General features: G+C 42.6%; 1 protein-coding gene across 4 annotated transcripts in view; it reads left to right on the top strand.

The window, feature by feature from the left end:
- The window catches only part of LOC146064098 (CD109 antigen-like), a 216,304-nt gene that overhangs the window by 80,109 nt on the left and 108,653 nt on the right, over positions 1 to 27,542 (top strand). For all 4 annotated transcript variants that reach the window (XM_083177197.1, XM_083177198.1, XM_083177196.1 and 1 more), the window contains 4 exons: positions 2,942 to 3,013; positions 12,019 to 12,079; positions 16,673 to 16,793; positions 19,148 to 19,265. In XM_083177197.1, coding sequence (XP_083033323.1) covers positions 2,942 to 3,013; positions 12,019 to 12,079; positions 16,673 to 16,793; positions 19,148 to 19,265 — 372 coding nt within the window. The remainder of the gene's footprint in view (positions 1 to 2,941; positions 3,014 to 12,018; positions 12,080 to 16,672; positions 16,794 to 19,147; positions 19,266 to 27,542) is intronic.

The following is a 27,542-nucleotide window of genomic DNA, read 5'->3' as shown; positions in this document are numbered from 1 at the left end:
CGGGGGGAGCAGTCTGAGGTGTCCTGTAATTATTATACGGGGGGAGCAGTCTGTGTGTGTCCGGTAATTATTATACAGGGGGAGCAGTCTGAGGTGTCCTATTACTATTATACAGGGGGAGCAGCCTGTGGTGTCCTATTATCTTTGGTATGCAGGGGGAGCAGGAAGGTTTCCCAGCCCTCAGCCCCCCCCCCCCCCCACCCCTACCTCACCACTGATGAGCAAATGTTTGAAAATAGATGTTTTTTTTTGTCTGGTCGCGGGTTGCGATCATAGTTAAAATTCCTTTTAAGAAATGCAGTATGTTACTACTAAGCAGTTGTACATTACAAAGTAAGTAATAATTAGTATACCCGAATCTGCATCAAAATAAAAACGAATTACATTCAAAATATATCATTGTGTGATTTTGTGGACCTCAAACAAAATAATTTCAAACTTCTGGACTCCGTCAAAAATTACTTGCCTACCCCTGGGCTAGAGTCTTGTTGATAAGATCACTGTCTATATGCATTATGATACATTTTTAATCTACAAAGAGTATTAAGCCGGGTATACACTAGGTCAGTGGTTCCCAAACTTTTTTGAATAACGGCACCCTAGAGTATCAGAATTTTTTTCACGGCACCCCTAGGCCAAAAGTTAGATACCACGAGCTTCAGAAAAAAATATTAAATTAAATAAGTTGCGCTTATGTGTCATCCTTAGGTCCAGTTATGTGGTGAGGAACATGATTCACTTCTGTTTACCCACATATTTTATAATTGGAAGTCACAAGCACTGATTTTCCTTTTTACATTAACTATATATAATTTGAATTTGTCCTGGACAACCAACCCAGGGCACCCCTGCAACTACTCCGTGGCACCCCTAGGAGCCACGGCACACAGTTTGGGAACCACTGCACTAGGTGATTAATCTGACTATATAGCTCTCTGACGCGGATCAGTCACATTGCTAAATGTGTACCCATAGTGGGTTATTCCATGGGTCATCTTGTAAATCTTTTGTTCCTGACACGCGCAGTAAAGGTGCCCACACAGTAGAAAGATCTGCGATCTTAAGGTGTGCGCATAAATTAGCCTTGAAATCTTTTGTCCATCCTATACAAAAGATTTCAGGCAAGCATACATCTTTACCAAAGATTTCTCTTAAGATCCCATGTGTGTGTTCCTATTGATCATGCAGCACATTGGTAAAAAAAAATTGACCGATATATCGGTCCATTTATCGGAAATCGGCCAATCAGCAAAAAATCGTTGTAGTGTGGGGGCACCATAAGATTAGAAGATTTAGCAAAAGATCCAAGGCAGCGCGCATCCGACCAGAAATCATTCTAGTGTGTGGGCACCTAAGAGCTGGACGGTGGAGCACACAGCTGCTCTCCTGGGCACACTCTGCTCTCAGCCCCTACTGCCACCAATGGTCAACAGTCGTCTGCAGCCAAGACTACTCCTGGACAGTTTGCCAGGGACACTCACCGTCTAAATGGTTACTGTCAATTTAACTGTAAATTATTTTGTAATGCTTTATAGCTTATCAGATCTAATATGCTTCTGTCCCATTATGTCCTATTATGGATATGACTGCAGGCAGTCTTTACCATCTATACTGCAATTGTACCAACCATGCTCTCCTTTACCACAAATCCTGTGGCCTCTTCCTTTTGAAATTATATATACAGATGTGTTCACATACATCTTTCCTACATGAGCTACAAGTTGCATTACACATAATGCATGAGCACCACTTAACTTGGTTGCACGAGTGGCATCGTGTGCGACTTTTCCCATTACAAAGCAAAGCTTCTTGTTATCAAAACTGCTGAGTATACTGGCATGCAGCATGTCTATATTCTGTGTGTGACCGTTAGTGTTTCTGCATATGAAATGTCATGTTACTTTTTACTGTAAAGCAGTAAAGCACTGTAACATAGCATTTATTATGCAGATACAGAGGAATTGTAATGGAAAAAGTTGCACAAAAAGATGGCTGGCTAGAAGGGCTGTTTAACGCACAAGGAGGCTAGATGTATATAGACACATCTGTACCTATACATGCATGCCACTGTTAGCTTAAAAATAACTTCTACTGTACTAGTGGCAAACTAAAGTCTAGCAGTATGCACCAACACATATTAACACATTTATGCAGCATTGCCCAGAGCTATAACTAGGGGTGTGGGGGCAGTGCCACCATTCAGGGTGCAAGGCCAAGAGGATGCGCAGCTCTAGACCCAGCAGCAGCCTGGCCCCTTCTTTGTATGTGGAGGATTATGAACATCCCTGGTAGGTGGCTTTATTGCTCACCACTCTCATCCTACACCACCCCTGTGGTGAAGGGAGAGTGATTTAGGGTTTGAGGCAGGATAAGAGAACATTGAGACAGGTAAAATGGAGAGAAAGAAAACAGCTAGGCTAATAAAGAGTCCATAATAAATAGTTCACAATTCTCTTCTCCTCTCTTCTTCTTGAGCAAACATAGCGTAGTGTTCTGATGTAACCCCTTGAGCAGTACAAATGGGTACATTGGGTACATTTGTACCCCTGAGAAAATCACAATAGCACCCTTGAATCTGTAGATGAAATGTGTTGGATATGAAAATTATTCTGTCTCTTCCCAGTTTTATATTTACTGTTTAATAACAAGTACTTTAATCATTACCATTTAGAATGTCAACACTTCTATTTTAGCCTAACCATGATTGCAGCCTAACCTTATCTCCACGTCTCCCTGGGCCTGCTAGTGAAAGCATTTAAGAGATTGCAACTCAGTATGGCACAAATGCAGAAATGGAGGAGGAATACTAACACGTTTCCATCTGTTCAGTTATACAGCCTTATTTTCTTTCAAATTACCTAATACAGCAACACTTCTTTATGACATCGTATGTTGTTTCTCATGTGAAATTATATATACAGTATTTGCTTATTTTTCACAGGTATCAGATGAACTGAGAGATTACAGCACAACCAGTCCAGGGTTTATTACTAATTCGTGCCATGTTTTTGAGGTAATGTTTTCAATATTTAATATCAAAATGTATATATACTGTATATATATATATATATATATATATATATATATATATATATACACAACATAATATTTAAAGCTGAAAATTGTGGTAATTACCTAAACAGTTGTTAACCACTTGCCTGGCATGGTCGTATCATTTGCAACCCCACCAGGCAATGCATTATATGATGTGGTTGCAAACGATGCAACCAGCCAGATAAACAGTGTGGGTGGCTGCAGAGAGAGTTTACCTCGCAGTCCCTCTTCTTCTCTAGACCCTTCTTCAGTGCCCCCCATGCTGACGATCACAGACTCTAGAACATTAACAGCAGGGAATTTAAAAACTGGTGTACAGATGGAGCCGCTCTTATTCGGTGACTGGATGCACGAGCGTCTCATACACTCACGCGTCCATTGGCGAGAATGGGCCGCATGAGTGTCTCTGATGAACATGTGCCACATTCGTTGGCAAGGGCTGGCACGTGGCGAGCCGGGAGCTGCTTCAATGAGAGCGGCTTCATCTGTATAAGGGATATGTGCTTTACTTAATCACTGCTGTAGGTAAAAGAAGTGGTCCCTGGATGCTCTTTAAACGTGAATATAAACAAAAATTGTAAATACTCCAGTGCAAACAAATAATCAGATCACTTTTTGGTTTTCTCCACTAATGGACATATAAAGAAGAAAAAAGTAGCAAAGGGTAATACGGTTTTAATTAATAAATATATATATATATATATATATATATATATATATATATAAATAAATATATAAAGTCCACGATATGCTGGCACTCACCTAAATGAACACTCAAGGTGCCTTCCCTATAGAAATCCAGACATCATCCAATACATAGGAGGTACTCAAAAAAACTTCAAAGCCAATATAGCAAAAACCATGTGTATTTAGCGCCAAGCACTTTTGGGGGTTACCCAGTCCTCAGGGCACAACAACACAAGAGGGAAACTCTGGAGACTTAACTTGCTATCTGGACATTGGAGAGTACACATCCACAGGCTGCATTAAGGCGACTCCTTTGCCCTGATTTAAGCCACTTTGAGGAAAAAGGGATTCCATTTTTTTGAGGATAAAATTTTAAAAAGTTTCCTCTTTTAGCGGTACACCACTTCCAATTAAAATGGTGAAACCATTATTAATTTAAAATGGTTCTCACCTTCAACTAATAAAAGAAGAAGATAAACCTATTCATTACATTATTTTATACTCTGGACAACTGTGGTTGAGATTACATTGAATATCCACCTATATTAAATCCTACAGATTCCTTAAAGATTCATAAAAAGTACTACACCCCTGATAAAGTCTCATAAAGAGATGAAACGCGCCGGGTACTTGCTATGATACATAGGGCCTTATTCTGCTCGATACGGTGGGACCGTATACGGGCGGATCGGGTTTTTTTTCATCTGCGCATGCGTAGCTTTCGCAATGCGCAGGTGCGGCGACCTCACACCACTCACGGACGGGTCTCTTTGTGCGAAAAAACCTGTCCGCAAGAGTACGGTCATTGTGGGCGGCATGGGGGTGTTTTTAGGGGAGTGGCCGGAATAATGAGCAATACTGGGCGTAAACATGGGCGTACACGGGGGTGTGCAGAAAAAATGTACAGTGCTACAACTGCTCGATCGGCGAACTCACCGTGCATTTTGGGCCAAAAACAGGCGGACACCAAAGATAGCTCCAGACCACCCCTAGAGATACCGTATGACAGCGGACGCCTGGGTCTGCTAATTAACGCTGATTAGGACATAAACGCATACACCTGAATGTAAGAAGCAATGCTGCAGCCTATTAAGTGAAAACCATGATTTTACTACCTGCAAGCCACACACAGCCCTCAAACACATTGGAAGCATATCTTTCTACACTTCAACATGTAAAGGTTGGTTTCATTTTAGGTAAGATTCATTCAAAGATCTGCTTATATATGTCAAGGTAGTTATTTTATAACCATCTACTCCCATTCAGAAAGTGTTTTGATATACTTTAAAAAGCAGGACAATTCACAGAAGTCGACATGCGTCAACTTTTTCACTGTAACACAAACATAACTTTATTTAAAAGTTAAACCAATGTGGGGACACATAGATAGTGATTAAAATGCCACATTAGAACATAATAAATATACATGTAATGAGGCTTAAAATGTTGTTTTATTAGGGTGTTTATTAAGGTAGACAATTGAGTTAATAGAAAACAATTATTGAATAACAGTTATAATAATTAATTAATTGTCTTAATTATAGTTAAAAGGCAAGATTTGCAGTGCCATATATGTGAAGGGTATGCCACCGTGCACAGACGTACTCTCACGATCGATGACTCGCGCTGAGTTTTCCATTGAAAAAAGGCGTGACCCATCCATGCACCGTGGTGTACGCTCCGATATACGGAAGATGTCGGTGTGAAAACGGACGCGACCCGTCCGTACATGGTGGCGTATGCTCTGTTGTACGCCAGTTAACGGTGTCTAAGAGGGGACCCGTCCGTATACGGTGGCGTACGCTCAAGTGTATGCCACTTCCCATTGTCGGTGTTTGTGACCGTCCGTATGCGGATGTTTTGTGGGCGGACTTACGCTCACCGTCCGCGTACGGGAAACGTACGGTGAAACGGACCGTACGTACGTTGCACGGACCTAACCAGAATAAGGCCCATAATCTCAAGGAAAATATTACTGATATAAAACCAAGAATAAGCTTGTTTTAATATAATTGTTTTAATAAATATTTTATTTATGATAAAGTCTTTGTTGACTATGGTTATATAAACAAGGGGAAAGACATTCTCTATTTGAGTGCTTTTTAACACTATATATATATAGATATATATGTATATATATCTATATATATATATATATATATATATATATATATATATATATCTATATATATATATATAGATATATATATATATATATATATATATATATATATATATATAGATATATATATATATATAGATATAGATATATATATATATATATATATATATATATATATAGATAGATAGATAGATAGATAGATAGATAGATAGATATACACTTAAAAAATCCACGGTACTTGTTTCCTATCTGTGCGCCCACGATTTTAATCGCGGGCATCGGGGGTAAAATCGGGGCCATCGCGGGCATCGCGGCCGATAAAAAATCGGGTGCGATGGGCCAGACGCGATGCCCGCGATTTTCCCATAGAGAACAATGTTAAATGCATCAATTTACCCGCGATGACCACGATTTACCATAGGAAACAATGTTAAATGGATCAATTTACCCAAATCAGCATAGGAACAATAGTAAATGGGCCAAAAACACCCCTGAACATTGAAATGTCCCCCCAAAAGTAGTTGACGCCACCCCGCCATCAACGTGAACCCGAAGCGTGGCGAGCACAGCGAGCCCGCGAGGGGCGGCGGTACGCGTCCTCCGACCTTTTCATGCCCTACTATCCACTAGGGCGTGGAGTGAGAATAGAATAGTGTGGCGAGCGTAGCGAGCCACCGAGCCCGAAGCGTGGCGAGCGCACGCGGATACCTTCACAGGTAAACGCGTCCCTTCGCGGGCTTCCCAGGTGTCCGCGTCGCCATGGACACCTGGGAAGCCCGCGAGGGGACGCGTATAACTGTGAAGGTATCCGCGTCCCCTCGCGGGGCTCGCTGCGCTCGCCACGCTTCGGGCTCGGTGGCTCGCTGCGCTCGCCACACTATTCTATTCTCACTCCACGCCCTAGTGGATAGTAGGGCATGAAAAGGTCGGAGGACGCGTACCGCCGCCCCTCGCGGGCTCGCTGCGCTCGCCACGCTTCGGGTTCACGTTGATGGCGGGGTGGCGTCAACTACTTTTGGGGGGACATTTCTATGTTCAGGGGTGTTTTTGCCCCATTTCCCATGATAATTTGGGGAAATTGATCCATTTAACATTGTTTCCTATGGTAAATCGTGGTCATCACGGGTCAATTGGGACATTTAACATTGGTCCCTATGTAAAATCGTGGTAATCGCGTCGGTCGCATCGCATGTCATTATAATGGCATGCGATGTACCCGCGATGCCCGCGATGGGCGCCCAGATAGGAAACAAGTACCAAATCCACCAACAATGTAAGATCAAGGTGTACCACAATTTGACAATTTCTGGGCAATTGGTTGAAAAAATACCAGTTAAGTGTTTAAAGTGGTTAAGAGACACAAAGAACTATGTAACACTGGGCTTTCCTGACATGGTTGTACCCCATGTGACCAGTCAAAAATTGTACCTAAAAAACCCCATATATGTATCAAGGGCACCTCTTGGTATAAATATTTCTGTGAATGAAAAGAATGGCAAAAAAGTCAAGCTGGTAGAAAATATTCCAGAAGTTGCCACTAAGAGAGGGACTTCCCGGTTCCCTACTTCATTGCCTACCGTGCAGCTGATAACTTGTGATTGGGCAACTTGTGGGAAACACTGCACACCATGTGGGTAGCAAATTCCACTGAGGTTTACCACATTTATCCGGTACTTACAGTATATGTTAGTTGGTGCGCCCACTAAGCTATTTGCTTAGTTTTACAAGTCCACTCGCCACGCTTCGGGGCTCGGTGGCTCGCTGCGCTCGCCACACTATATAATATCAACTCCGTGCCGACATGGATAGTGGGGGTATGAGCATAATTACTATAGTGGGCGCCCAACTAACATATAAGTACCCATTATCCCTTTTAAACTGGGACACTCATAAATTACTAGGCTTTCTAGCTGATTAAAACTAGGAGAAATGTACGCTTGAAGTCAGCCAGCCATAGAAACTGTGTAATTCATAACATCTCGGTTTAAAAAGGATAGTATGGTAAGCCTAAATCCACATCTCAAAAAGAACCTGCCTATTTCTCTTTGCCAGAAGAGAACCCCTCCTGGCCTGGTCTGTTTGTGGCAGGAAGTGCCAGAGGCTCAGCAGGAACTTAAGGAGGAAGCACATGCACAGCATTTTCCACACCACTACTGTAATTATAGCTCTGGTAAAAGAGTACTGTTCTCACACAACAAATCACATACTTTAGCACAATAGTTTACCTCCTCCTAGTTTACCTCCTCCTAGCCAATCGACAGTGATGTGTCACTCAAACACAGCAACATGGGACTTCTGTGAAAAGAAGGTGTTGCAGCATCCCTGTCTTCTCTGTGGTGGGGCCCTGTATGACATAGAACATCTGTCTCTTATTGCGATCAGATATCTTCACAGCTTGGTAGCAGTCTGTGAAAGGGGGAGAGAAGGATCAACACAGAACCAGCGGGTGCCATTCCCAACATCCACTGCCAACGGTTGCTGTAGAGAAAGACGAATATAAAACAGTTCATTGGCTGTTGCAATCATTTGTTCCAGAATTACATCATCCGTTCATAAAGAGTATCATCATCGGTATATGAACAAAAGGTCAATATCTTACGTCTTTATAATTTTATCCAAGCTAAATTGAAGCTGCCATTAATTATTTGAATCTGAAAGAATACATTGGTGGAGCTCATGAAACACCAGGGTTCCTCCAACGAGTAGTTTTGTTGATAGTCTTCATTCTTTTATGTACTGATAATACTTTTTGGCAAAACAATGCAAATATGAAGTCACGAGCCAAGGGAACATACAAAGTATAAAAATGACATGCGGCCAAAATCTGTGTCTGCCAATTGATTTTAGCTAATTATGCAGTTTAATCTCTTTTGGTGAATACAGAGGTAGTTCAGCCAGGATGAAGATGGAGAAACTGTAATTCCATGCATACGCAAATGAAAGACATGCACAACACACAAAGCAGTAATAGAATACAAGCGCTGCTGCCTTTGGAAAATCTGAGTAAAAAATGCAGCTGAACATCTGGGTAACATTTTCCCTAAAATATATCTCAATGTCCATCTTAACCTGAATCTCTGATATAGAAAACGGGCTTTGATGGTGTAAAATTTGTAGTGGACCAGTTATAGACAAGCATGGTTGGACTTAAGAGACATATGGTATAGGCCAGGGAATATTTACATGTTTCTGTCCACAATTAACCTCTCCTTTTATTGCTTTGGTGATAGCTGCAGTAATTATAATTTATTGGTAAATGCTACCTGTTGGTAGTTCTGTGCTTTAGATTTACTTGTGTTCTGTTATCTTTTTGTATGTGCTTTTTTTCCAACTTACTGTTGTCAGTTTTACAAAAGGTGTGATTTATTTATAAGGTGCCACAAGTGTTTCGCAGCGCAGTAAAAGGAACAGTACAGGGAGACAAAGATTGGCGTAACATTGAATAAATAGCAAAAATACAGTACAAATAAAGAGCGCCACAGATCAATACACATTACAGCTTAAATGTAGGTAGTGAGGACTCAATCAACATACAACTAGAGGCTTGAGGCCAATGATGGAGATGAGTATGCAGACGAAGATGGTCACTGAGTGTTGGAGTATAGGAGAGCTGTAAATGAAATGTGAAGAGAAGTGGGCTTTGACAACAGGAGGGAAGAGGGCCCTGCTTGGAGGAGCTTACAATCTAGTAGGAAGGGGAGACAGGCAGATTACAAGAGGTGCAAGCAAGTGGGTGGTGGTTAGATAGCAGGATGTAAACAGGCAAGGGGTCGGAGAACCAGCAGTTATAATGATTGTTGCTGCTATCCTTTGTCATTCACATTTGTGCGTCCATGCTAATTTAGGCAGAAGATAACATGAGCATAGGGGTGCCCACTGCTATTGCACAATTTTGTCCAATGACGTACAGTTGCTGATACATCGGAAAACCAGGTCATGTCACATATTTTAAATGGTTATTTTCAATTTCAACCATTATAACATTATAACTTGAATATAATTCCAATAATAAGTAAGTTTAGCTCTTATATCAAACTGTATGCATAAATTGTTGGGATACGGTCTTTAGATCTACAAGCATTAAGTCGACAAGCATTAGGTCGACACCACTAGGTCGACATGCGTGAATGTCGACATGCAGGAATGTCGACACGACTGAAGGTTGCCATAGGTTAGGTCGACAGAAGTATTATGTCGGCATGGGGAATGTTGATAGTCAAAAGGTCGACATGGGGTTTAGAATTTTCTTTTGAGCCGATATGTGCCGTTAGGCGGTATTTCATGCCCTACCATCCACTACAGCGTGGTAGGAGAATAAAATAATGTACCGAGCGTAGCGAGGCACCGTGCCGGAAGCATGGCGAGCACAGCGAAGGGACAAGGTGCTACGTTTCAGTGTCCATGTTGACTATGACAACATTTGGGTCAAAAAAGTAAAAAAAAACATGTCGACCTTTTGACTGTTGATCTTCCCCATTTCAACCCAATGCTTGTGTTGACCTAATGACTCTGTCGAACATAACCTATGTCGACCTTTCTGAATGCCAACCTTCATGCATGTCGACCTAGTGGTGTCGACCTAATGCTTGTCGACCTAGTTGGTGTCTATCCAATGATCCATACCCAAATTGTTTGTAATTGTATCATATCTATTTAAAAGATATTTTTTTATAAGCCTATGGGTAAAATGTAATAGGGTGCTATTTTTAGGTAAAAATGGCTGAACTCGCACATTTTTACCTGCCTAAAAAACCGCACATTCAAAATCGCATCCATATTTTTTGTTATCCAAAACATCCATGTCGCAAATGTAATTTGCATACTTAAAATTACCAAAAATCGCAAAACAAATAGACCAGGTCCAGGCTGGTGAGTTGGGCAGAACCATCCACAGATCAGTGAGATCTGTGGATGGTTCTGTCAAAAAAAGTAATGTAAACTTAAAAGAAAAAAAACAAAACGATGTGGGGCTCCCCCTCCCTTGCAAAACCAGCCCTGGGCTCCTGGTTCCCCAAATGCGAGGGAAAAAACTTGTGGGGTACCCGAGTATTTGGGAAACCAACATTGGGCTCTTTGACCAGGCCTGGTTCCAAAAACCGGGCTCCAACAGCCAGCGGTGCCATGCCATAGCTGGGGGACACTTTTTACACAAGGTCCTCTGGCCAAAACGTGAGGACCGTGGTTGGTCAGCCCTGGAAGGGGTACCTGGGGGAGCCTGAACCTCCCAATAAAGGTACACACACACACACACATAGAAAAGTACAACTTTATTATATACGTTTTGCACCAATGAATTCACATATACATTACCCTTCCTAGCTCCCACAAAGCTGGTCCTCCAGCGCATTTTATCCCGCACTGACAGCAGAGTGAGCCGAGTCCCATTCCATGGAGACGGCTACAACCAATCAGGGATCATCTGAAGCCTGATTGGCTCTTTAAATTTTTTCAAAAATGCACATACTTCCATGTCTAATAAATCGCACATTATCGTTACAAAAACCGCACATGTCTAAAAAATCACACATTTTGGTGAGTAAAAATCACCAGAAATACGATTTCTGACTGTGAGTAAAAATTTGCACCCTATTCCTGGTGCGAATTTCAGTTAAAAAAAAATTGCACATTTGACATGTGCAGTATGGTGTGATTTTACAAAGAGTAAACACAGTTGTTTGACAATAAATGGCTTCAGCCAACCACTAACCATGAGTGAAAGAACAGTTTGTGAGTTATCATTCATATTCTCTGACAATATATATATATATATATATATATATATATATATATATATATATATATATATATATATATATATATATATATATATACACTGTAACTAATAACAGTACATATAAAACATGTTCAGGCAAAGGGTATACAGAACAAAAATGTTAAATAAAGGGAGAGCTAGATTACACAAATTAGTTTCAAATCTACATCGATCACTAGGATAATCAGTAACCATATCATACATGTAATGCAACCTAAATTGGAGGGGCCCAACCAGTGAGTATCTATGTTGCCATGTTGTAAGTCTAACAGTTTTATGTACATTATTTGATGGTGGCAACATTATCAGATAATGTAGCCACATAAAAAAAAAATGATTTGGAGATTGATTTTTTGATGAGGATATTTTTTTCTCTTCATAGAGATGTAATATTGGGGTGTTTGCTGATGCCATTCTTGAGCAGGAAGATGCTTATGATATATGTAAGTATAAAGAATAATTTGGTGCTCTTCACAGAAAATTCATTTTGCTACATGTTTTTTTTAATTTGAACCCAGTTGGAACAGTATTGTTGGTTTGCTTTTTTCTTGAGATATACAATATAAGTATGAATGCAAAAAAAAAAAGGTACTTGTGTAGTTTCACGGCGGCACGCTATGTTACTCTGTCAGCATGTCCCAGCAGCAGCCCTGTGTAGTCAGCGTAGTGTCCCAGTCAGGTAGCGTAGTCACCGTACTGTCCCTGCGAGCTGCTGCTCTGTCCCTGGCAAACCTAGCGCCTCTCACACAGCACCGGTAACCACAGATCCCCTGCGCTGACGGATGCCAGCGGAGAGGTGCTCCATCTGGCTGAGACGCATGAGCGTCTCATACGCCTGTGCATCTCAGTAATTCATGTGGCAGGGTACGGCAACCCTGCCTGTGACCGCTTCAGGGAGACGGTCAGGGTTAGGGGTTCGGTAGCATGTGCATCTCGTGCACAAATCGGGGGGTGCGGTCTGCAAGTGCAACTCATGCACAATAAAGGGCGCATTTGCCAGTGCTCCATATTACAAACTTGCAAAAGCTTCCATTTCGAACCCCCATTTTCCACGTCAGCCCGAAGTGTGGCGAGCGCACGTGGTATGCGTCCTCCCGACCTGTTAATACCCCCACTATCTACGTCGGGGTGGAGTTGATTTTATAAAGTGTGGCGAGCGCACGTGTAAAACGAGCCCAAAGCGTGGCGAGCACAGCGAGCCTTGCGGAATACACGTCAAGTAATCCGCGTCCCCTCACGGGTCTGGTTGCTCTCGCCACACTTTGGGCTCAGTTTACGCATCCCCACGCTTCGGGCTCGGTGGCTCACTTTATAAGCTACACAAGTACCAAAAAAATAAAATAATGTACAACGTAGAACACCCTATTGAAATAACATTAGGATGGATGAGTGAAGAAACCCAGCAATTCATTCCAAAATGATTTGTTCATTTTAACATTTTACAAACTGAAAGCTGTTCAATCAAATTAGTAGTGCCCCCACTCAGGTGCTGAAAGGGAGGGGGTTGTTCTAGATGAGAAATACACACAAAACATGTTTACCCCAGCAATAACATTTAAAAAAAATAACACATCCAGAGATCTTAGTTACATATATTTGCAAAAATATGGTAAGCCTCTAGGCTATCCTCAAGGTTTATCTGATACTGAAGACCTCTACACTGCATGATAACAGTACTCACTCTGGGCATAGTTGTCTACTGTAAGGCTACACAAGAACCAGTATGCTTTTGAAATGCAGGTCCAGTAAATGCCTTTCTAAAATAAAACAAACTAAAAGCTGCTCAATCAAATTAGTAATGCTCCCAGGTGCTGAAAGGGAGGAGGGCTGTTCTAAACTAGAAAACACCACCACCACACCAATAGTCATTACTATTAGCAATAAGATAAGAAAAATCACATGGCAATAGGTAATTCAGAGATCTTTGTCACATATACAGTGTAAATATTTGGACAATCAAAAAGTTAAACTTAATACATTGCAATATAACCTTGGTTGGCAATAACAGAGGTCAAAAATTTCATGGGTACTCTTTACCTAGAAGGGCGCCCATCGCGGGCATTGAATGCACTAAAAAATCGGGTGCGATGCGACCGACGCGATGCCCGCGATTTCCCATAGGAAACAATGTTAAATGGCCCACAGAGGCCAAATAGGCACCCTGAAGTGTGAAATGGCCCCCACAATTGTTAACGCCACCCCACGATCAACGTCAACCCGAAGCGTGGCAAGCGCAGCGAGCTCGCGAGGGGCGGCGGTACGCGTCCTACGACCTTTTCATACCCCCACTATCCACGTCGGCGTGGAGTTGAGAATAGAAAGTGTGGCAAGCGCAGCTAGCCACTGAGCTCGAAGCGTGGCGAGCGCAGTGAGCCCCGCGAGGGGACGCTGATACCTTCACAGGTATCCGCGTCCCCTCGCGGGCTTCACAGCTGTCCGCGTCCCCTCGCGGGGCTCGCTGCTCTCGCCACGCTTCAGGCTCGGTGGCTCGCTGTGAAATATGGAAATCGCGGGCATCGCGTCAGTCGCATCGCACCCGATTTTTTAGTGCATTCAATGCCCGCGATGGCCGCGATTTTTTACTAACGATGCCCACGATCAAAATCGTGGGCGCCCTTCTAGGTAAAGAGTACCGTTTCATGTAGTTTTTGACCAGGTTTGCACACACTGTAGCAGGTATTTTGGCCCACTCTTGGGCATATTGGGCTACGTAACTACACACCTGTTTCAAAAGCCATGTTGGCGAAATGTCATTTCTTTTATATATACGGATGGGTGCATCATTTACCAGAGGAAGAGATGGTACTTTGGAATACTATGGCAAGAGGGCAAGCCAGCAAAGGCAGTATGATGCTTTGTACAATGTTCTACTGGGAAACTTTGGGTCCAGCTGTTCATGTGGATGTTATCTTGACGGAGCCGGCCATAGGCATAGGCAAACTAGGCAATTGTTGTTAAGAGAGCGCACATATGAAACTTTAAAATTGTTCACAGTCAAACACGATTAATTTTTATTAATACAATTAATTAATTAATAAGCAGCAGTCATGAAAAATAGAAATTGTTTTTTTAGTCATAACATATAAAATCAATATAGGGCAGTAGACCTTAAATAATTTATAGGAACCTCTTGAACCAGTCCTTATATTATATAAGTATATATTTGGGAGGTATATTCGTGTGACTTGGATGTTAATTGCGCAACTATACACAGTCCAGATGAATTAAATGGTCCAGCTAATAGCAAATTCTTAAGTAATAAAGATCAGGCACATATGACACTTGCATTTGCCACAGATGACAAGATGGAAGCAGCTAGATGGAGTCCGGCTACACTGTGTGCGGACGGCTCCCAGACACATTGGTCAGCGAGCTGGTCTCACATGGTGGTCTGGTTCTGGACAAAGTAGCCGGACTCCATCTAGCCGCTTCCATCTAGTCATCTGCCACCTCATCAGGAGCATGCCCAGGCATTGTAGGTCATACAGGCACGTGGAGGCCGCACACACTACTAAGCCTCATTTTGACTTGTTTTAATGGCATTACATCAAAGTTGGATCAGCCTGTAGTGTGTTTTTCCACTTTAATTTTGACTCCAAATCCAGACCTCCATGGGTTAATAAATTTGATTTCCATTGATAATTTTTGAGTGATTTTGCTGTCAGCACATTCAACTCTGTAAAGAACAAAGTATTTAATAAGAATATTTCATTCATTCAGATACAGGATGTGTTATGTTAGTGTTCCCTTTATTTTTTTGAGCAGTGTGTATGTATATATATATATATATATATATATATATATATATATATATATATATATATATATATATATATATATATATGAATAGAGCAGAAACAAAGTGCGCCACTACTGTAAATCAGCACCACTACAATTTCTGTAATAATTACAGACACATATTACATTTTGGCAATTTAATACATAGTCACATAAAATGATTAAAATATTATTTTCTTGTAATTTGTCAATTTCGTGAGACAGAAGTATCACCCTTGTTAATTTCAAAGGACAGAAAATACCCAACGCGTTTCGTCAACAAGTGACTTCCTCAGGGGTAACAATTCTAGGTGGTGAAGACAAAGAATGGAGGAGATCATATTAGCTACTATGTGTTAGCCGCCATTAGATCAGAATAATAGTTGTAAATGTACATACCAATATGTAGGTTAAACACTGCCACACCAGACACCCACTATTGGATTCCTGATTTAACCCCCCGCTGTGACCGGACCAGCTTCCAAAAGCAAATCCCAGCAGCCGTACAAAACCAGGACATTGCATCTATAACAAACCAGGTTGAGCCCAAACACCATCCGGTGCTCCCTGGGTTGGAGGATAACATCACTCCTAACTGTCCTTTCACCATCGGCCTAATTCATTTGGGACAACACCAGGAAGCATCTATAGGAACGGACACTGAGACTTATCCTTGGAAAAATTGGGTGACTATCTAGGCTCTGCCTTTATCAACTTCATTATCAGCCACTCTATGTCTATATGATTTATTTTAAAGTGTATTTTAATAAATGTAATTTTTTATCTTCACCTGTTGAATGTCAATAGATAAAAGCGCGGTTTCACATCCCCTTCTTTCTCATACTTTTGATCCTTGATGAGTCAGAGCTGTTTTGGCAGCATGAAGGGAACCTACACAATATTAGGCATTTGGTTGGTGTAGAATAAAATATGCATGTTTGACTGTATAACTATATTATAAATTACTTTGGTGAATCATACTCTATGATCGGTGCTTACACATCAGTTCTAGTGCACATTTTGACATTTCATTGAGATTTGACTAATTATCTAAAGGGAGCTGTGGTTCAGTATTAGTGTTTCATCTAGGGTTCTTTCCACTCCCATAGATAGAGGACAGTTTCCATCTCAGAACTTGTAGCTACCATTCATTAAGTATAGTAAACAAATGAATGCTTGGTTATATGAGTGTATATTTTCAGAGTGACTTCGCAATGGTTGGTTTTTGTTATTTTTTAAATATCAGTTTCTTTTTACAGTGGTTAAAACACATTATGATTCTGAGAAAGACATATCAGTTGGAAATGCTTTTCATTTTGGTGACCCTCGTGTCAGATCTTATTTTCCTGAGACATGGATTTGGAAGAATATTAACATGGGGTAAAATGTAACAATTTATAATTTTCTTTATATTTTACAATGTACACATTATGTTTATATGATTTAACCAAAACAAACTAAACAAATCAAAGAGAGCGCACTGTGTTGATCTATTAAATGAAATATATTAAAAATTAATTACACATATAACCATACACATAAAATAATAATTATAAAAACAATTGATATCCAGCCTTGCATACACAATCCATCACTTTTATGGATATCGCAATCTCCTTTAAGATGGATAGCTTTTTGGTACTCTTTACCTAGAACGGCGCCCGCGATTAGAATCGCGGGCGTCGGGGGTAAAAAATCGCGGTCATCGCGGGCATCGCGGGTAAATCGCGGGTACATAAAAATCGTGTACCCGCGATCACCGCGATTTTCCCATAGGGAACAATGTTAAAAAGCCTGATTGACCGCGATTTTACTTTAAAATGCCTCAATGCCCGCGATTTTCACATAGGAATCAATGTTAAATGGGCTACAGAGCCCAAATAGTCACAATTAACCCTTAAATGTCACCCCAATTTTTGTACGCCACCCCACGATCCACGCCAACCCGAAGCGTGGCGAGCGCAGCGAGCCCGCGAGGGGCGGCGGTACGCGTCCTCCGACCTTTTCATGCCCTACTATCCACGTCGGCATGGAGTTGAGAATAGAATAGTGTGGCGAGCGCAGCGAGCCACCGAGCCCGAAGCGTAGCGAGCGCAGCGAGCCCCGCGAGGGGACGCGGATACCTTCACAGTTATACGCGTCCCCTCGCGGGCTTCACAGGTATCCGTGGCGAAAAGCGGACACCTGTGAAGCCCGCGAGGGGACGCGTTTACCTGTGAAGGTATCCGCGTCCCCTCGCGGGGCTCGCTGCGCTCGCCACGCTTCGGGCTCGGTGACTCGCTGCGCTCGCCACACTATTCTATTCTCAACTCCACGCCGACGTGGATAGTAGGGCATGAAAAGGTCGGAGGACGCGTACCGCCGCCCCTCGCGGGCTCGCTGCGCTCGCCACGCTTCGGGTTCGCGTGGATCGTGGGGTGGCGTACAAAAATTGGGGGGACATTTAAGGGTTAATTCTGCCTATTTGGGCTCTGTAGCCCATTTAACATTGATTCCTATGTGAAAATCGCGGGCATTGAGGCATTGAATGCAAAATCGCGGTCAATCTGGCTTTTTAACATTGTTCCCTATGGGAAAATCGCGGTGATCGCGGGCATCGCGTCGCGGCCGTTTATGTACTGCCCGCGATGTCGCGATCACCGCGATGGGCGCCGTTCTAGGTAAAGAGTACCAGCTTTTTATCAATTTAATTATTGAACTGGTTCAGATGCCTCCAACAAGAAAAAACTTTTGAGCAGCTTCAATAAAAGTTCCTGTGCCTTTAAGAATTTCATAAATTTCCAAGTGGCATAAAAAAGTTCCAATATGTTATAGTTACCATAGCCCGCATATATAAGTGGGGTGACGTCAGCGAGGATTGATGTTTACTTGAATGGGGGATAAATTTTTGTCTGCTACAACCGGCGGGGCTCTGTTGGACTTGGAACCTCCGTCGGGAGCAGACTGTCAATCTCCCGTCTCTCGCTGTCCTCTCTGTGCCGGGGAAGGACCTCACACTCACCGGCCTGATGTAAGTCGCTGTGGAGATCATAAAATTGATGGATTGTGTATACAAGGCTTATACAAATTATTATTTTATGTGTATGGTTATATGTGTAATTAATTTTTTATATATTACATTTAATATATCAACACAGTGCACTCTCTTTCATTTGTTTAGTTTGTTTTGGTTGTATTTATTACTTCTGGGAGCAGCACAATTGTTTAATTGGAGCTGTGATTATCCATTTATGTATTGATTAACATATAATTTAAATTTAATTAATTTGCCACTTTTGCGCCTGATATACCTTGTGTGTATATTGATCTTGTATGATTTAAAACTATATGAACAAAATTAAATGAAAATACTACCATGTGGCCTTACGATTAATTTTATAGCGAGGTTGGTGGTTTGCAGTAGGATGAAAGATGGACCAGTTCATTTGTATCCATTCTTTATTTGTCAGTAGCCGAGTAAAACGGATCATCTTAGCCGTGCCGTATCGACAAATCCAGGAAAAAAATTCTAGGGCCAAAAGTCAATTTTTAACTTCGATTTTTAACAACCAATACAATGTTCAATGGTAAATGAACAATTCATCAGAAGCTGAGAACTTAATCTTTAAAATGGTACCTCGTTTATCAATTTTGGTTAAGTATGAAGCGAGTAAAGAGGGCCTCACCAAGAATCACCTTCTAGAAATTATATATATGATATGAATTACATGTTAATAATTTTCTCTCATTTTCAGACCTAAAACATTCCTAGAAATAGACTCTATTGTACCAGATACCATTACTTCATGGATCGCAAATGCCTTTGTGATTTCAGAGAATTTGGGGTTTGGGATTTTGGAATCTACTGTACAGGTAATTTTACTTTCCAAAAATTTGGCCAAATTATGCATCTGTGGCAACACAACAAGAACAGGTTAATTACATTGAATCAGGGGTTTGCTGAGCAATGATTTTATGTGAAGCCTTTTAGTCGCCAAGTTCATTAGGCTTGGCCAGGAAAATAATGCTTATATATTGAATGATGCACAGCCCTTTTTAAATTGTCTAATGGTGCCCTTGCATACCTGCTGTGATCCAGATGCCAGAGTACACTAAAGTGTATGCAACATGTACTTATGGACCCAAGGAGACTACAAATCCATCTGGTATAAAGTTGTCAGATTTTGGCTGGGATGTATGGTAGTTTGGTTTAGATCAGGGCTGGTGCTAGGGTGTCCGGCGCCCTCCATCACATATTTAATAAAGGGACAACACACATAAATAAATAAAGGGTGTGTAGAGGGGGGACAGATGTGGGGAGTGGGGGACAGTTGCTGGGCAGAGAGGTATAGGGTGAAAAGTTGATGGGCATGAAAAGGGGGGGACGGAAGATGGGTAGAGAGAGGGGGACAGTTGCTGGGCAAACAGAGGGGGGAGATATGAAGGGCAGGGAGAGGGGGGACAGATGCTGGGGAGAGGGTCGCAGATCTGCATATGCTGGACAAAGAGGGGGACAGATGTGGGGAGAGCGGGTGGTACAGATGTGGGGAGAGGGGGGCAGATGCTGGGGAGATGTGAAAGAGATGCTGGGCAGAGAGGGATGGGGGGACAGATGATGGGCAGGGAGAGGGTGACATATAATGGGCAGTGGGTGGAGAGATGCTGGGCAGAGAGGGGGAGATGCTGGGCAGAGAGGGGGGGCAGATGGTGGACAAGTAAAGGGGGGGAGATGATGGGCAGAGAGAGGGTGAGAAATGATGGGCAGATAGAAAAGGGAGAGATGCTGGGCAGAGCGAGGGTGAAAGATAGTGGGCAGGGAGAGGGGGCAAATGGTGGGCAGAGGGAAGGGGATGGATGGTGGGCAGAGGGAGGGGAGACGGATGGTGGGCATGGACAGGAAGGCAGATACTGGGCAGGGAGGGATAGATGATTGGCAGGTAGAGGGGGCAGATACTTGGCAGGGAGAGGTGATAGATGGTGGGCAGAGGTTGGGACAGGACAGATGCTGGACCGGGAGAGGAAGGCAGATACTGGGCAGATAGGGGATGGGACAGATAGGGGCAGATACTGGGCAGGGAGGGGGGCAGATACTGGGCAGGGAGAGGGGGCAGATGGTGGGCAGGAGGGGGGACAGGACAGGTGCTGGTCAGGGAGAGAAAGGCAGATACTTGGCAGGGAGGGGGTGGGACAGATGATGGGCAGGGAGAGGGGTTAGATGATGGGTGGGCAGGGAGAGCGGGACAGATGGTGGGCAGGAGAGGGGATAGGACAAGTGGTGGGCAGCAAGAGGAAGGCAGATACTGGGAAGGGAGGGGGTGGGACATAATGGGCAGGGAGAGGGGGAGAGATGTTGAACAGGTGGGGGGACAGGGCAGGTGCTGAGCAGGGAGAAGGGACAGGTACAGGGTAAGGAGAGGGGGAGAGATGGTGGGCAGGACAGATGCTGGGCAGAGAGAGGGGGCAGATACAGAGCAGGGAAAGGGGGACAGATTATGGACACGGAGAGGAAGGCAGATACTGAGCATAGAGGGGTGGGACAGATGAAGGGCAGAGAAAGAAAGAGGGAGAATCTGCAGGGAGAGGCAGGAGCTACAGAGAAAGCAGAGTGTATACTCACAGAGGAAGCCATGGCATGCTGTGAGATCCATTCCTCTGTGTTTTCGGGACCAAAGGAGCATGAGATACCCTCCTCCAATCAGAGGCTCCTTTAATCAGCATGTGCCGAGCTCCTCCAATCACAGCTCGGCACACGCTGTCCTGACTCCTGACCCCTGATGCTGAGATGAGGGGGAGGGACTCAGCACTGCAGTCAGTGAGGGAGTTGCAGCCAGGGACTTCCCCTGCTGCTGATGGCTGCTGCTGTTCTGTGCTTTAGCATCGATGTAAGCTCTCTCTCTCCCCCCTCTGCTGCCGGTGCTGCTTGTCATACACTGACAGCGGCAGCCGGCAGCTGCGCACAGTGGCAGTGTCGGACAGCAGGGAGAGCTCATACATAGTCTGGTGCCTCCCTTCTTTGCAGGGTCTGCTGATTGGGTAGTGCCAGCCCGGGTTTAGATAATCAGTGTCTGTGTATGGAATGCATTGACCAACCATGCTAATTGACCTGTTCATTTGAACCAAACACTTGTCTTTTAGATTTGGCCTTACATACTTCGGTACTTGCTTCCTAGCACGGCGCCGGCGATAAAAATTGTATCCATCGGGACCCCAAAAATCGCGTCGATCGCATTGCATGCAACCAAATAGCATGCGATGCGATCGACGCAATTTTTTACATTGGAATCAATGTAAAATGGTCCCTGAGACCCGATTTTACATTGGCCCCAATGTTAAATGCCCCCCAGACCCCAATTTTTATTGTTTCCCAACCCTGATGGGTCAATGCCCCCCCATTGTTAACGCCACCCCACGATGAACGCCAACCCGAAGAGTGGCAAGCGCAGCGAGCCCTCGAGGGGCGGCAGTAGGCGTCCTCCGACCTTTTCATACCCCCACTATCCACGTCAGCGTAGAGTTGATTTCATATAGTGTGGCGAGCGCAAGGACGCGAGGGGACGCGCATTACTTTGCAGGGCTCGCTACACTCACCACGCTTCGGGCTCGCTGCGAGCCCGAAGCGTGGCGAGCATCCGCGTAATATCTGTGAAGTTATGTGTGTCCCCGCGCGGGGCTCACTGCGCTCGCCACGCGTCGGGCTCGGTGGCTCGCTGCGCTCGCCACACTATATAAACTCAACTCCATGCCAATGTGGATAGTGGGGGTATGAAAAGGTCGGAGGACGCGTACAGCCACCTCTCTCGGGCTCGCTGCGCTCGCCACGCTTCAGGTTGGCGTTCATCGTGGGGTGACGTTAACAATGAGGGGGCATTTCTCATGTAAAATACCCATAAGGGTGGGTATACAATGAATTATCGGGTCCATTGGCCCATTTAACATTGTTCCCTATGTAAAATCGCGTCCATCGCATCGGTCGCATTGCATGCCTTAACTTAAGGCATGCGATGGACGCAATTTTTTTCATTGTCGGGAAAAGGCTAAAAATAGACCTAAAATCGCGTTGGTCGCATCCATCGCATACCTTAAGTTAAGGTATGCGATCACCTACGACGGGCGCCGTGCTAGGAAACAAGTACCCATACTTCTGTCAGTAATCGGGTTCTTTGAGCATATGGCTATGCAGCCTGGTCAATGGTCATTGTGTGGCTAGCTTCAGCTTTTTCAAATGTTCTCATAATCACAAAGAAAACTCATTGCAAACAAAAAACACAAAGGACAGAGTGAATGAGGGACACATGGATTAAACCAATCATAACATTGTGGGTAGAATTAAAAAGACAAGGCAATTAGGAAGCACTGCTTCAAGAATAATGGCAGCATTCAATTGTATCTGTATTGTCATACTAAACATTATTTATTTTATGGGACCTCTTCATTAAACCTAAAAATGCATTACTTGCAGAAAAAAATCTCATCATACTATATCATCAAAGGCTTCTGCCATGATATCCCCCAATGTTTTTAACAAGATCCGCAAAGGTACATGTGCCTATATAATACTGCTTTCACTATGCCCTTGCTTTGGTAATGCATATTCATATGCCTTGGGACTGAGCAGCCTCAAGGTCAAGCCTTCCTACGGCCAGTATTACAGGGCAGTTGAGTTAACCACTCAACGGTTCTGGTGAGATATTAGTAATACCTTTTGTGTCAATGACATATCATCTATTACTGCTATAAAATGCATTTAAAACCTGTGTTATCACCACAGATTACTGATTAAAGATTTATCTTATATTAACACCTGTGTGCACTGCTATAATTCTCTTTATGCAACATTATGGATGGTATTCAATTTGTGCCGACAGTCGGAAGTATCGGTACATACCTATTCAATGCTTTTGTTAAAAGTTGAGTTTGCATTGTTTAAAACAGCCAATAAATAGTCAGAATCTGTGGCCATTTTGACAAAATACACGTGGATCGGCAAGTTTATACATCTTGCTAGACAAATGGAAATAGGTGCACAGGAACATTATACAAAATTATTTTGTTTTAAATGGGGTTTTAGACAAACTGCACTGAACGTAGCATTGGCCCATGGCACTATGAGAGGCAAAGCTAGACTCCAACATGACATACAGTAATACTGGGTAAGCTTGGTTGGGGCATATTAAGGGCAAATATGTCATGTTGGAGTCTAGCTTTGCAAGGTCCAACCTTTTGGGGACAGGAAATGTAATTTCTTGCACTTAAAGCTTTAAATCTTGAGTTCTGTATCATTATTAGGAAACATTTTGTTACAGGTTGAATGTCCCTTTTCCAAATTTTCGTTATCCAAATGATTCCAAAAACCATGCATTCCAGTAATATAGGAATTTTTAGTTATGTGCCTGTGCACTGAGTGATGTTTTAGAACTAGCCACAAACACTGTGGGATCTGTCTAGGATCCCATTAGTCTGAATGTATAGAAATCACAAATTACTGTAGTGCTGCGCTCTGTCCTGATCCTATTGGTTGTGTGTTGTAGCTAAAGATTGATAATAACACAGTGTTAATCTCAAAAATGCTTTTACTTAAAATTATATTTGATCAGAACAAAATTCAATGCTCAGAACATGATCAAGAGTTTTGGGTTATCAGATTTACTTGACCTAAGCCATGGTCTGTGCACCTGGCCCTAGGTGCAGATTGTGGAGAGGTCTCCTGGTCTGTAGGTAGGATGAAGAACAATGTCCAATCTGTCCGTGGTTTTAGCACAGTCTCTAAACACAATGTCTTTTAACCATATGGTATCTGAGTGCGGCGTCCCGCTAATCAGATATGTGGATCTTCAGGTACCCCTTTTAAAGCCTGCTCTTTTATTCTGCAGGTTTTCGGAGGAGAGGGGACCGGTGCAGTTTAGGGGTGCCGGTGTCTCTGCTGATACCACCAGATACTGGTGGTGCCGCACGAGTGCAGATACACTCTGTGCGCCAACCACCGCAGGTTACTGGCTGCTTCAGGGACTTTGAACTGCTGAGTGGGGTGCTCCGGTCAGCTATGCTGCCGTAAACACTGCCTCGCTTGGCCTAACCGGGAACCCTCCTGCCTCGCTCGCCTCCTACTTACCTTTCTTCACAGTCAATCTGGCTCCCGTTCAGCTTTGCGGAAGTCGTTCCGGGCTGTCACCATTCAAGTGCGGGATGGGTCTTCTCTGTTCCTGGTGTGGGTCTGTCACCAACGCGTTTCAGCTCGTACGCCTTCTCCAAGGAGGTATCCTACCTACAGACCAGGAGACCTCTCCACAATCTGGCACATGCGCCTAGGGCCAGGTGCACAGACCATGGCTTAGGTCCAGTACATCTGATAACCCAAAACTCTTGATCATGTTCTGAGCATTGAATTTTGTTCTGATCCAATATCATTTTAAGTAAAAGCATTTTTTAGATTAACACTGTTATTATCAATCTTTAGCTACAACACACAACCAATAGGATCAGGAAAGAGCGCAACACTAATTTGTGATTTCTATACATTCCGGTAAGTAAGAAAAAAGCACTACTGGGGACATCTGTAATTGGCATTACTGAGGGAATGATATATAACTGGCACTAGTAAAAATGTACAAGAGAATTGTTTAGCATTTATATTCAGTACTTGAGATAGTAACTTTGTTTCATGTTTTGAAACCTTGTTTTATGCACAAATAAAATATGTGTGTGTATTTCATGTGTTTGATGTATATGTACAACATAAATGAAAGACACCTCAAGATAAATCATTGAAATATAAAAAAATTCTGAAATACGGAATAATCCATTATCCAAAATTCTTCTGGTCCCGAGCATTTTGGATAAGGGATACTCAACCTGTACAAAGTATTTTCATAATTGCCCTTAATTGCTAAACTTGCTAAAGGCTACTTAAAACAGAGACAATTTCTTCAAATACCATATTCTTACATTTGTGACACATGAAACTGTCATGGGTTGTTTGTTCTCTTTTTACTACATCAAACATTACAATTTATAATTAAATGAATTTGATTATTTGATAAAAAAGTTAGGATATCTAGGATATATACAGTCCATTACAAACCCCAATAACTTGCGTATGTTCATAGTAATCATTTCCAAAACATTTCTGTCAGTCATAGTACAGACAAGCATTGTTCCTGGTAATATTGTCTTTGGCGGTGCTGGATGAAACAAAGAATGCATCGTTACTGAAACATAGTGGGGGGTTCTTCTAGATATGTGGATTTTGGCTAAAAGAAAATGTGTTCATTAGTTCAGGTCATTATGTAAAACCTTCTATGTACTGTGTCTATTCTAAGGCACAGGATACAGGTCAAATATTTTCCATAACGTCTTTTACTCTGTTCTCTTTACCATAGTTACACAGAGGGAATGGCTATGTCAAGTGAATGTAACTATATATTGTGTTTACGTTCTGCATCATGTGCATATATGCTATAATGTTCTGTCATATCTGAGGAGCTGAGCTATACATCATTTTTGAAGTTGACATTGTTTGAGCCATGACAGCTAACATAATATTGAAATCAACAAAAAGAAGGTTAAATTTTCACAATGCATAAGCTTTATGTAAGATACATAAAATATCATAATTTCTCAAGTTACATCCATTTTAAAATGAAGGTGATAAATGATTCCATTTACTCCAGTTTTGGACACATTTGATGCATAATGTATAATTGGAATTATAAAAGATTTAATAATAATAATGGTTATTATTAATTCATGGATATCTGTCCTACTATGGGGTGTATTCAATGCTCTTTGCGAGCTGTGACAGCGAGCAGCGCTGACTGCTGGCTGTCACAGCTCGCAGGGTCAGTATTCAACTGACCCCCTGCACACACCATTTCCCCTCGCTAGGTTTTTGCAGCGAAGGGGAAATGGCGTGTGCGGCCACTAAAACAGGGAGGCTCTCGGCTAAATGCAGCGTGCTCCCTGCATTAGCCACAAGCCTTGCTGTTTGGGGTAATCCTCGCTATCATCTGACAGTGAGGATTTCCCCTGCGCATTGAATAGGTTGAGCTGCCGGCGTGTGGGTTAAACGGCGAGGTTAGCTTGTTTTTGGCGGTCCTTGTCGTTTAACCCCCTCGCCGGCCGCATTGAATACGGCCCTAAATGTAGCCCTGGTTTCTGTGGCCTTAAAGTGACAAGGGCAGAATGGTAGTATTCAAATGGATAGATTCACAAACTGAAGTATTGTAATAATTAATACTGTAGCTTTTTATGTAAGGGGCAAATTTGCTTTAATTAAACAACAGTTTACGTATTCAGCACGTTGCAATAACAAATGTGCAATTACTACAAAAAGAAATCCTTCAATGTATTCTTTAGGAGACCTTTCTCACAATGGTCACCTTGAAACAAGTACATTTACTCCAAAAACATGTCTTACAGGTGGAGTTACACTTGTTTATAATGCTGGCGGGCCATAGTTTTCCATCTTAGTTTCATCAAAACGCTCTTGACCTAGACTGCCAAAAAAATTTGAAAAATATGTCTGGAAGAATGACGGGCATTCACCTCTAAATCAGCATCAGAGACTTTGTTTCTTAGTCAGTCCCTCAAGAAATCAAATTGTGTCAAGCCATTGTCCATCTATTTACCAAATATGTAAACTTATGGACATAGACTTCATAGTTGTGACACAAGCACAAGGGTACACCTTGTACCCCAAAGTAACAACAACAACAAAAAAACTCAACTATAGCAGAAACAGATGTTAAGCAAGTACAGTATAAGCCAAAGAAGATCAGCAATTAAAATGACGAGAAACATATTTATTGATACTGTAGTTAACTGGAGGGGATAAGCCATTAGAGGTTACATGAACAACTGCAGACAACATTGAACGATTATGCATTGATAAAGCTGTGATTCTCTGCTGATTATCCATATGCAGATTATGTATCACATTATGTTGCAATGAGAGTGTCCAGGAATGCTGTTGTCAGGGGCCATTCAATTAACTGAGGCCATTCAATTAGCGAGGGGCCATTCAATTAACTGTTTGAATCAGTAAATTAATAGCAGTCGCTATATGCTTCAGTAGCCAACTCCCACCCTATTCCCTGCACCATAGATGTCACTCCATCTTTATTATAAATATACATTTAACTAGGTTTATACATA

This window comes from Crinia signifera, chromosome 3 (assembly GCF_055691185.1).
Source record: "Crinia signifera chromosome 3, ASM5569118v1, whole genome shotgun sequence".
NCBI lineage: Eukaryota > Metazoa > Chordata > Amphibia > Anura > Myobatrachidae > Crinia > Crinia signifera.
The sequence above is the reverse complement of the archived record's forward strand: the minus strand, read 5'-3'. Positions and strand labels throughout refer to the sequence as shown.